This window comes from Drosophila sechellia, chromosome X, assembly GCF_004382195.2.
Source record: "Drosophila sechellia strain sech25 chromosome X, ASM438219v1, whole genome shotgun sequence".
In the NCBI taxonomy this organism is placed as follows: domain Eukaryota; kingdom Metazoa; phylum Arthropoda; class Insecta; order Diptera; family Drosophilidae; genus Drosophila; species Drosophila sechellia.
The window spans coordinates 14881193-14893336 of NC_045954.1; the positions used below are offsets into that span (position 1 = coordinate 14881193).

Consider the following 12144-nt stretch of genomic DNA (forward strand, 5'->3'; position numbering starts at 1 on the left):
ATATTAAATAAAAACTTTCCATACAAAATATTTACAAAGTTTAAATATTCAACAGTAGAGATTCCTAAATATTTTTCATTTACAAGGCTTATCAATTTAATACGTGAGTTTGCAGTGTATTGTCTCTACACTGAGAGCGTAATGTAAGGGAACCGTGGAATCGGAACACGGGCACCTCGCTCAGCGATCGACGCCTGAGACGTAGCTTTATAGTCAAACGAACTGCCATCGGGTGAACAAGTCTCGCGACGTTCATCGTGTTAAATATACATATATTTTTTTGTTGTGCCTTTTTTTCTTAAGTTTTTTTCTAAAACATTATAAACATAAAACTGCGGATGACGAAGAGACACATTAATATGCGTTTTAGTGCGGCCCCTGAAGATCGGCGATCGTGAGAAGGGAAAAAAATTGTGTGGAAGTGAGCTAAGCGGTTTTGAAAATATCTATTGGCAAAACGAAAACGAATTTGTTAAAGCACAAATAAACAAAAACGAAATAAGCTAAGAGAAAAGTGTTGCAAAGTAGTGAAGAAAACCAGAATGAATTCGCGATGGATTGCTCCGGTCCTAATCGGCATAATCATTTCGTTTTCTGGCCATGATGCACTAACCTATCCGGAGCGCTTCGATCGCCTGCCCACGTGGGGTGGTCATTCCCAAATTGGTGGGGGTGCGCTCCTGTATCCCGCCCACCGGGAGAATCGGGAGAACAGGGTGGACCTGTGCCGGCACTGTTTCTGCATTCATCTCAAGGCGATCTGCGATTACAAGCTGAACAAAACGGTAAGTTTCGGTGTCGTCATATCATGTCACCTACGCACACACATACATAATATAACTCATCGAACCGCAGCCGTACAAAACGGTTTAAAATATTACTTAATTGGCCATCGATACGATTAGTCATCTCTACTGATGCATCTCATTAACACTCTTGACAGCGAGTTTTCTAATTGAGAAATGGGTTTATGTATTTTGCTTATTGCTTGTGGATACAATCCAAAACGCTCCATAATTCTATCAAATTGTTGACCATTCACATAAAATGGAAGAGTCTAGAACAACCAAGGCTTATCTTTCAGCCAAGTTAAGAAAAAGCTCTCCAAGTAGAACTTGCTGCAATAGAAACTGAATTAAAGCTGCACTTATGTTCATATATGTATGTACATATGTACATTAGGTATATAGGAAAGTGGACCTCCTACTTTTGGCACTTCGAAATACTTTAACTTGGTTTTCCAATTAGCGAAAAGTTTGAATGCTTTTGTCTGTTTTGGTGTGACATTTTTAAATGAACTTCATTATACTGTCTGACTTTTAAGTCGTATTTGGTAAAAATAACGTTTCCAATCGCATTTTGACCACTTGCTATTAAAAGTGGTCTAACATCGTTTTTTTTTAAATACAAGTTGCCTTTCGTCAACAATACCAGTGCAATGTAAAATCATTCCAATATTTTAACTATTATTGGAATAATACGTATTTTCATACTTTTTTTTCGTTTGAATAAGCCCAGTGAACTTTTGAAATGATACAAATAGCATTGTATAATAAATATATTATGCGTAGTTTTAGATCAAACTGGAATCACAGCAGAAATAGAATCAAAAAATAATGTGAAGAAACCAAATCACACCACAGAGTGTGTATACAAGATATTCACTGTATATTTTCTCCATGTACTTCAAAGATATTATCGCCTTGAAAAAAATAAACATTTTTTTCGCTTAATGTGTAAAATGTAAGGTATTTGACCGTGGCAATTTTTTTTTTTTTTTTTTTTTTTGGCGAAAATTATAGTTTTCCGGACTTGAGAAAATGCGCTCTTCCAGCACTTTTTGAAATGTAAACAAAAGTCAGAGTTGCGTGCAAAATAAAATGAATGAAAGAATAAACTGAAATGAAAGAAGACGGCGCCGTTGCCCCGCCCTCTTCCGCTTGCCGCCCCCTTCTACAATGTGGAACGCCCCACCCCAACCGCCTTGCTCGCCCCACCCGTTCAACAGGTTATGCTAATGAGTCAGGTGTGTTCATTTGTTGCTGCTCTCCGGACAAAACAAAAACAAAAAGACCAAGTGCAAGTGATCGCAGACTGAATTTATGACCAGTTACCCAGAATCTGGTTCTTATAAACACTAGGTATCATATAGTACCCTGTATATCTAAATTTTTAAATTTTATGTTCCAATGCTAGCTATATACTTACTTAAAAGTTATATTATTGTGAACTTAGAACTGGGAACATAATACTTAGCTATTTATTTAATGACGTTGTAAGTTCACCGATCTTACAATATGAACTACAGTTCACAACAATTATAAGAATATTGAAAATGCAAGTGATTGCTATTTATAATTGAGTTTGCACACCGCGATAAGCGGCGGCTCCAGTAAATAATGCTTTAATTAATTTACATACGTAGCTTAGCCGTCGCAGGCACTTAGTGTTATACTTGCAATTTTTAATTGAAAGCAACTATAATTTATTTCGATTAACAGAAATATGAAGGTCATTTTAATTATTCGGCCTACGTGCGCACATATATATGTAGATTCAATTGAGCAGGGAATACATACAATTCGAAATTGATTTTGTTATTTATTAAGCCAATATGTTTAGAAAACAAATCAGAGTGCCGTTCCAAGAACTAAATCAGTAATCAATAATCCAAATGCTCCACTTTTCCGCTCTGCATATACATACACACGCATATGTTTGTATATATAGAAAAGACATATGACCTAAGCGTGTTCCAATCCAAAAATATATCTCTTAGTTTCATAATTGATGCAGATATGCGCCTTCTATCGCTCCCATTGGATTCTGCACTTCCTCAGCAATTGAATGAACTTAGATGCTTTTTCCAGCGGATGTGGGTGACACTTAACCCACCCCCTCGCCCCGCCACTTATCGCTTCTTTGTGAGCGATTGCTTTTGAGTATGTGCGCGGCATGTGTCGTCATCTTATAGATACAGAATCTTATTTATTCTTTTGGCTGCAATTCGGTTTCAGTTATCTGTGCGCAAAGTGAACCAGACAGAAACCGAAAGCGAAATGAAAACCGAAAATGTAGTGGAAAAGCATTTCATTGTTGACTTGACAGTAATAAGCCAGAGAACACTGGAAAAAACAGGGCCAACTTCTCGAAGCAAAAGTGATTCAATCTATGGATCGTAAAAAAAAAAACACCGCAGCTGCACTGTGAGAAAAATGTACATCAACAGGGCCACAATTTGCTGCTTTATTTTTCAAGTAAATACGAAAACTGCAATATTTTCCAACATTTTCTCGCTGTGCGAGAAAAACGGAATTTTAAGGTGGGGGCTTATTTTGGTTTCGAGTGTTTCTGCTTTAGTGGAATGCGACTACTTAAATTCCCATTTCGAATGGCTACTTAAACTACTTGGGACGAAATGTTATGGCTGTGAGCTGCTAAAAATCCATCAATTGCCACAAATTGAATGCTCGTTCCACAAAAACAACAATAAACCAGCAACAAAGTGAGACGACGAGGAAAATCGAGAAAAGAGGAGTGTGAATGCAATGAGAAGATAGCGCTGTAGGAGGTATCCGAATGTGCACCAACTAAAGATACAGATACAAAGATAGTGAGTGCTAGTGAGAAGAACTGTGCACACTTTGCAAATATTTTCGTTAAACGGTGAACAACTTTTCGAATGTTTGCACAACCCACAGCCACTGAAAACGAGTTTTCCACTGAATCATTCACAAAACATATGCGCTCGATCTATAAAATCCCTATCCCTAGTCATTTGGGACAGCAAACCAAATGTTAAATCTTATCTTATCATTCGGGGTAGAAAAGGGGACGGAGGGGAGATTTGCAGATTATACTTTCTGTTTTAAGAATCCTAGACATTCGATAAACAAAGTTAATTCGATGCGCCAGCAAAGATGCAAAGATTACATAAATGTTGTTTATATAATCGACATTATTCGATGCAATTGGTAAACAGAAGAATATTCCAGTGTCGATCGACCGAATAAACATTTTCGCAGTACATTTCCATTAGGGAGTGCAGACTTCAGATGTCCAAAACACACTGGCTCATTAAAAAAAAACAATTGCGTGTTGTTTTATTTTATTGGTGCACAAATGCGATAATTCAGGATAGAAAACATTTGTCACTTTTACTGTAAGTATCGCCATAACTACTGTTTCGTTTTATCTAACTATTTCCCGAGAGCCTTAGTCGAAAATGATGCTAGTCCCTTATCCGAGCATTATGATTAATCGGAAAAGAAAAGAATTCTCTGCCAGCAAGTCACGTAGTCGTAGTTTTCCAAACGAACGTGTCATAATTGCATTATCTCGCATTTACACACAGATATCACACACCAGATGCATTCGCTGTAGGGCATATGTGCCCTGGGAAATGCATTGGGAAAGTCCTTTTCCTTCCATTTTCCAGCCATGTGACCAGCATGCCATTTGAATTTCGGTTTTCAGTTTTCTTGGCCGCACAATATATGTATATAAAGAAATGAAGAGATATAGATACAGATACTGAAAGCGAGCGAGAGGTGGATCATAATTTATTTTTAATTGGCTTTGTTTGGTTATTTATGTTCTGTTGTTGGTTTTGGCACTTCCAACCAGGCGACGGCAGCTATTTCCGCTTGTCTGCCACGCCTTCCGCCGCTCCGCCCACCGACCATCGTATCTCTTCCAAAACTCCATACCCATACTCCTTGCTATATGGATTCCGTTCCAAAAATATATCGCTTAAAGTTGTCGCCGACAGAAAAAAAAAAACAAAATGACCGGAAAATGTGAAAATTGTGAGGCGAAATCTTTTGGAGAAAAGCGCCCTTAGATATATCGCTTTGGATCAGTTAAAGAGTGAGAGGTTCTATATATAGAGCCTCGATATCAATATATAGCACGTATCTACACGGGGAGAAAAATCTTTATTAGGTATATTTTCTATCTGAAGAAAAATGGTGAAATTGAAGCCAAGATCTTTGGGTTTTTACTTTCTAAAATTTATAAAATATATTGCTATTCATTAAACATAGAATGTATGAGTGCATAAAATGCATGACTAATATCTAGGAATTTATGTAAAAGCTATGGATGTATTATGTATGTATGTTTAAAACGGTGACGATGTATGGACGTCGGCCGACGAGATACTTCAGAGAACTTCATAAACTTTTTCAGATATTTTGGCCACAATTTTGTTTGTTATTCCGCGTCGAAGAAAATGGGCGGCGAATGGGAAATGAGAGGAAAAACAAACAGAAAGAGAGTAGGGGAGAGATTGGAAAAATGGGAAAGGAAGCGGTTGGAAAAACTGTCTGTTAGACAAACAAGCAAATTAAAACTCACACGTAATTGAGACTTCCTCTTTAGAAGGGGGAAAAAAACCGAGAAATTGGAGCAATTGAAAGAAATTGCGCCCAAACTGTAACAAACTGACAGTTTTTTTTTTCCAACCAACGAAGGCGACGAAAATGATTAATGCTATGATTTTGAAGGAAAATCTGAAAACCGAAGTTAGCTCATTATAGATTATAGAACTCAGATAGTTCACTAGTTCCTTTAGTAGCAAGTATTAGAAAGTATTCACTATTAGTCAGATATACACATACATAACAAGTATTTCACCAGTATATCATATCACCTAATGATAATGCCCATTAAAACTGTAAATCATAAGATTTTTTATCATTAAACAGCGAGTACTGTGAGTGGAGTGTAAGTTGTGAGTCAGTGAAATACAATTGCCAGATATATACATATAGATACGAACTTAGCAGGAATGGAGCCGCGTCAAGTGGTTCAAAATGGCATAAAAAAAAAAAAGCAAAACCAAATCAACCCCACTTCAAGGTCACTGCATTAATCGTGGAGAAGCCAAAGCAGACGCAAGTGGACTTGTTGACTGCGCACAGCTGCATAAAATTATTTAGTGAAAAAGAGATATAAGCGACGCTGATATGGACGGACGGACGGACGGCGAGGCCCCTGATATTCATAACCCGCCATATATATATATATTTCCGTTTTTTTTTTTAAGTACGCATTTAGACTTTTCTTTTCCCGTTGCATTTTCATAATATTATTCAATCACATCACTTCAGAGTGATCTAAACAAATCTGAAAGCACAATCTCGCAAACCCTGGGATTTCTTCTGAAATCCTCAGCTCTTCGCTGCTTTCCATTCACTCTTAAGGGCCGAGGTAATCCAGATTCATTAACGCAATGAACAAGATCTTGTGCGCTACACAGCGTGATCAGCAACACGACCATCGTCATCCAGCATCATTAGCGACCATATGGCGATGGCTGGACATTTCGTCAGCCATCGCCAGCACTTTGGCTTGCAACTATTTTCACTTAATTTAATGAGAAAATTGCACCCTCGGGTGATGGTTCGAATGTGAGTTCGAGTTCCTCAATGGAGCAATGAACGTTGCGGTCAAGTTGCCGTTGTTGTCGTCTGACGTTGGTGCGTTGTTACTTCTGTGTCTGCTGCTGCTGTTGCAGTTGCTGATTTTGCAGTTGCAGTGGCTGCTGCCGCATCTCCCATTGTTGCTGTTGCAGACTATGCGTTTAAAAATAGCACTACAGTGAGAGGGATACAGACCGCAAGAAATGTAAGTCAAGCGGCACAGACCCCCGGCAACAGCAGCTCCAGACCATCAAAAAAAAAAAAAAAGTAAATGAAATGAAAAGAAAAGAATTGCGATAGCTGCGGAAAGTTCCTGGCAAAGCGCAAACTGAAAGTGCACCGAAAACATTTCTGAGTAATGTGTCATATTTAAAGAAGCTAGCTTCTTAAATGCCCAAATAAATAGAAGTCGAGGTTGGAATAAGACATTATCGGTTTGGGTTCAATTACAAACGCTAATCAACACAGGAATATTAAATTGTTGATAGTCACAACAATTGATATCTTTTCTTAACTATATTTCCATCAGCTCTCGAACGAATTTAACGATAAGCTATTGGTGCCGCTGAACATAAAATATATTGAAGTGCGACTGACTGCTGGCACCCAGTTCGTGATGTACGAGAACTTCTTCCAGGACAACCAGGTGAACTACTTTGGTGTGATCGGAGTGGGGAAAGATGACCAGGTGGAAATAACCAGCAATGCATTTAGCCACAACAAAGGCGGCTTTCCCAACATCGAAATAAGAAGTGTATTGCGGGTTTTCCTGCGCGAGAAATTCCTGACCGGTAAGTCAAAGGTTGTGGCAACTGGATCAGAGTTTATGATCTCTTATGATCATACAAATTATTAATTTAGGTGCGGACTACAAGCTGCTGGTGGAGGATGTTGCTCAGCTGTCCGTATTCTCCAATGCCCTTCAGATGACCAATCTGGACTGTTCCCTCAAGCGGATCAAGGAGCTGAATCTGATGAAGAACGCTTTCAATCCTGGCGTTGCCAAGTATGGGATAAATGTGAGTGCACTTGGAATACATGGGCATTAAAATTCGATAATTTTACATAAATCAATCGATTCCACAGCTCCGCATCGAGGACTCGAACATCAATCAGCTGGGTATCTTCGGCGTGTCCATGGGCAAGGTGAGCCTGTTGCGCTGCCACATCGACATGATCATGAGCAACGCCTTCGATGTCACCAGCATCAAGGAGCTGATCATCGAGGGCTGCAATATCGAGGTGATCGAGTCCCAGGCGCTAACCAACAAATTGCATAGCGATAAGGTGGCCATCGTGGACACGGTGATCGGTACGATTGAGGGTCAGGCGATCAGTCAGAGCGGTATAACCACCATGATTATGTTTGGCAATACGTGAGTCTACATCTATATATGTCTATGGCGATTGGCCTCTTCCATACTAAATCATATCCCCCCCTCCTTCTTGCCCATCCAGAATCACAAAAATACGTTCGAATGCCATTCAAATAGTGGCCGTTAGTCTGTTCATACGCAACAATTCAATGAGCCACGTGGAGCCCAATTGGTTGAGTGTCAGCCAGGCCGATCAAGTGGAAATTGCCAATAATCGCTTCCAGAACTACGGACGCTGCGAGCTGAACATTGGCTCCTCGAATTGCAGTTTTCGCAACAATATACTGCAGAATCCGCAGTCGGGTAGCCTCAATTTCACATGTCGCGTCTACCAGGTGCGCGTGGGCACCGAGTGTTCGTGCAACAAATCCTGGCTATCGGAGCTAACCGATCACGATCTGGAATCGGAAATCCTCTGCCAGCTGGCAGAGCGTGATGGCAACTGCTTCAATGCCACCAATACGGATGTCCGCCGGTATGTCAACGAGGCATGTGCCAGCAATGTGACCCGTTACTGTATGGGTGGCCAGTGGGTGACCAAGGCGGCCAGTGATCAGTCCAGCGACTCCGGCAAATTGACCATCGGAATGATAGCCCTTGGGATTGTAATTTTAACACTCTTGCTTGTTACCATTGTCTGTGTGTTGGCCAAGAACTGGGGCAGTGGAAGCGGCACCGCTGGCGGTTGCCAGTCCGCTGATAAATGCCTAATCGAGGAGGACATTCGCGACCAACTGCGCCAGCGCGCACAGGAACTAAGCGGGGGCAGTGCCACGCGCAAGGGCATACTGAAGCTGATCAACGGTCATCTGAGCAAGAAGGAGTGCAACGATCGGGTCTTCCTTATACTGGACAACATGCCGCAAAAATCGCAGGCGATCGAAAGCCTGCTGCTTAGGCACATATCACAGAGTCACATGGAGGCCAGTGACAGTGATGCTTATGCCAGCACCGTCTTTACTGACAGTGCCAATGCAACAGCACCACCACCGCCGCCCAGCGCGCCCAGTCCCAGTGCCAGTCAGGGCGGACTCGAAGATGAGCACATCTACCAAGTGCCCGATCAGCAGCGACCGCTCATCTGCGAGTACTCATTGCCGCCGCAACAAGTCGAGCATACGTACTCCGTGCCGGATAATGACATCAGTAAGTACGACAATGACCACAACCTCAACTACGACTGCACTGGCACCAACATCAGCTATAGTTCCGTGCAATCCTTGGATCCAAGTCCGAACGGGCCCCTACTGCCGATTGCAGTAGTCTAGTCTAGTCTTTTCCCTCTACTTGGCTGGGCTAACTGTTCCACGAATATTATATTATATAACAATCCATTATTGTACTTACATATAACCTAAATGTTTAAATAAGTATGTAGCGGATGTTGGTTTAAATATTGATAAATATTTATGCTGTTAAGCCACATCGCCAAAAAGTTCTCGGAATTGATCCTTTCAAGAGACTGACCTAAACCCTCACGAATATCGAAAACATTGAAAAACCTATAGAAAAAAACATGATCTGTATATAATAAAACACCTAAAAAAGGAACCAAAAACTTGGTACATGAAAACCTAATTTTTATTACTATAAAAATATAATATAATAATAATATATATAAGAACATATAAACTTAACCTGAACAATAACACGCATAGCACAATATCCATCTATATATCAAATCTATTTTTTTTTGAAGTATCTCCTCACTTTACTCTCGCACGTGTACGTAACTTTAGCGGCAAAATATAATTGTATAGCTACACAAAATTATTATTTAAGAAAACACAAGGAGTCGAGTCACAAACACATAATGGCAGAATGGCAGTTCGCAAATGCGGAACGTATTAACCCACAAAGGTAGTAAAAACAAATCGTAGTTAAATATTTCCAAATGCAACCCAAAAACATGGTGACGGTTTCCAAATTCTCTATTTTCTATAAGTATCTTCGGTACGTGTATGCTGTATGTATGTGTAGATTGCTATTCTATGTACTATGTTCTATGTTCTATATACTTCCCCTCAATGTTGGTGTAATTAACTGGTGTAATTCGTTTACTCAGCTCATATTTATAGCCAATACCATTATTCTTTACAGATACGAACGACATGCCACCGGCATATCAATATGCCACGCCGATGCGCATCCTGGCACGCCCACAGATGCAGCAGCAGCAGTCGTCGACGATGGACTGTTATGCCACCCCCGTTTGGAGGTCCACCCCAAGTGCCACGCCCACTAGCCGCCCGCCCTCGGGGTCACTGGGGGGGTCGGCCAGCGCCACAGCGCCAATAGCTGTCAAGGATTTGCGGCAGGCTCTGCAGAACTCCCCACAGTTCCATCCCAACCAGCTGACCTCAACGCGCAACCAAAGACAAATCCTGCAAGTTCTGCCGCCGCCCTACACTCAGAGGTCACAGGTCAGGGGTCAGCGGAGGCGCAGCTTCGAGTGCCTCGATGGCGCCGCCAGCTTGGCGGCCATGGAGCACATGGACTCCGGCTCGGATCACTCCGGCGGCAGTGATGTGACCGTCCAAATTGCCGATGTGATCGACTACGCGGATGCCTAAAAGAATGCAGAGCACCGAAATATATATAATACTACATATATATATATACCTATGAATCTGCCACAACTGTCACACCTGCCACCCACAAAAAAAAGTATAGGATGAGTGAATGATTAGAGAGAAACAAAAAAATACCGAAAACACAATGTGATATTCTCTGGATATGCGATGAACTGAGGAGACCTACGCATATGTTGATATACCTAATTAGCTAGGAAGAAGCGAATAAGGAGATATAAACTATAAGCTAGATTAAGTGAATTAAATTTAAATAAATAGCCCGACCGACCAAGTGCAGATATTATTTATTCCGGGGCTTAAATGGAAAGGTACGTCATATCTTTATCGATAGAGTTTTCATATAACTCTGCGCCCCAAAAGGCTGAGTTATCGATTAAATTTCGTATTCTAAAACAGAACATGATACATACATACATTATATGAGTCAATAAACAGATCATATTTTAAGTAGCTGTACCAGGAATGTATTGTAATGTATTATACTTCTGTTATATCATCAAGCTTTTCATTCAATCTGTGAATTCCGATGTGAATACATTATTGTTTGTAATTTCAAGTTCTCAGTCTGAAGTGACAAAAGCCCAAGCAAAGCAATAAACAAACCTTAGAACCCATTTATACAATTTTTTTCGAGAGGGTTGTGGCTTATCAAATGGCAATTTGACTTCTCAGTTGCTCGAACAAAGCACTCGCCAATACATAAATACATGCATATGTACATAAATATTAATCACTATTGGCTTACACAGCTGTTCAGCTGTTTTGAACAATCGGCTACTATAAACAAAAACTGAAAATATTATCAAATTGAAGCCCAAAGACAGAGAGAGACAAAGCCCAAGCAAAATGCCAGGCGGCGGGTGTGCTGAAATTGCATTTTGAAATGTTGCTTAACTTGATTTGCAAGCGCGATCGATTAAACGTTGTTGCCGCTTTTGCAGCCGCGGCTGCCATGCAAATGCGTTCTAAAAGCCTTTTCGAGTTATTAATGTGCATATATGGTCAGTAAGTCAGTCAGTCAGCTTGATCAGCCTGATCAAAATAAACGGTACACTGCGAGAAAAGCAATTCAATCAGATTGGTATGGAAGTGGGTTCTTTTTTCACTTTCCAAATATTTCATAATTGTCAATGTAAATTGCATTAGTATCTTAGAAAATATCAAATTCCAAATCAAATTAGTTATATTATTTATGTTAGCATGCCTAAATCATTTTTATTCATTTCAGTGCAGGTGTTAGCAAAAAGCAGCATACATTTGTTAAATAGAATAGGCATATTTATGACGAAATTACCTCACAGTCATCCATTTCAAAAAGTTAAATCGCTTGCTTGCTAATTAATTCTCGAAAACAGCCATAAATATGAAATGCTTAATTTGCCATACTATTTTTTTCGCATACAGGAATGAGTTCACCCATTCAAAGGTTGAGATATGGGTTTAACACAACTTGGAAATCCGTTTTAAATTTAACTAGTGATGTGAAAAAAGTTAAATAGTGCCGTTACAAACCGCTTTAACTGTGGAGCCTTTCGTCACATTAGTTTGTACATACATACATACATATGTACATATTTACATAGCCTGAATCTTGAAAAGCGCACCGCTAAGTGCTCCATGTTTGCAGTTGCCCCCGAGTAAATTTGATTTGATTTGTGTTGATCTACTGTCCACCTCTTCATTCTCCCCATTTCCCATCCTTTTCTCGTCTTCTCTTCTGCACTCTTCTTTGGCCCCTCTTTCACCGCT

The 12144-nt window shown here is 40.3% G+C and overlaps 2 protein-coding genes across 2 annotated transcripts in view; one reads left to right on the top strand and one right to left on the bottom strand.

Moving 5' to 3' along the window:
• Positions 1 to 12144, bottom strand: part of LOC6619582 (E3 ubiquitin-protein ligase highwire) — a 44494-nt gene that overhangs the window by 12659 nt on the left and 19691 nt on the right. The window lies entirely within an intron of this gene.
• Positions 143 to 9915, top strand: LOC6619583. The gene is made up of 5 exons (XM_032725057.1): positions 143 to 785; positions 6955 to 7216; positions 7287 to 7444; positions 7512 to 7801; positions 7884 to 9915. Exons 1-5 carry the CDS (start codon positions 543 to 545, stop codon positions 9067 to 9069), a joined length of 2139 nt encoding a protein of 712 aa, XP_032580948.1. The 5' UTR covers positions 143 to 542; the 3' UTR covers positions 9070 to 9915.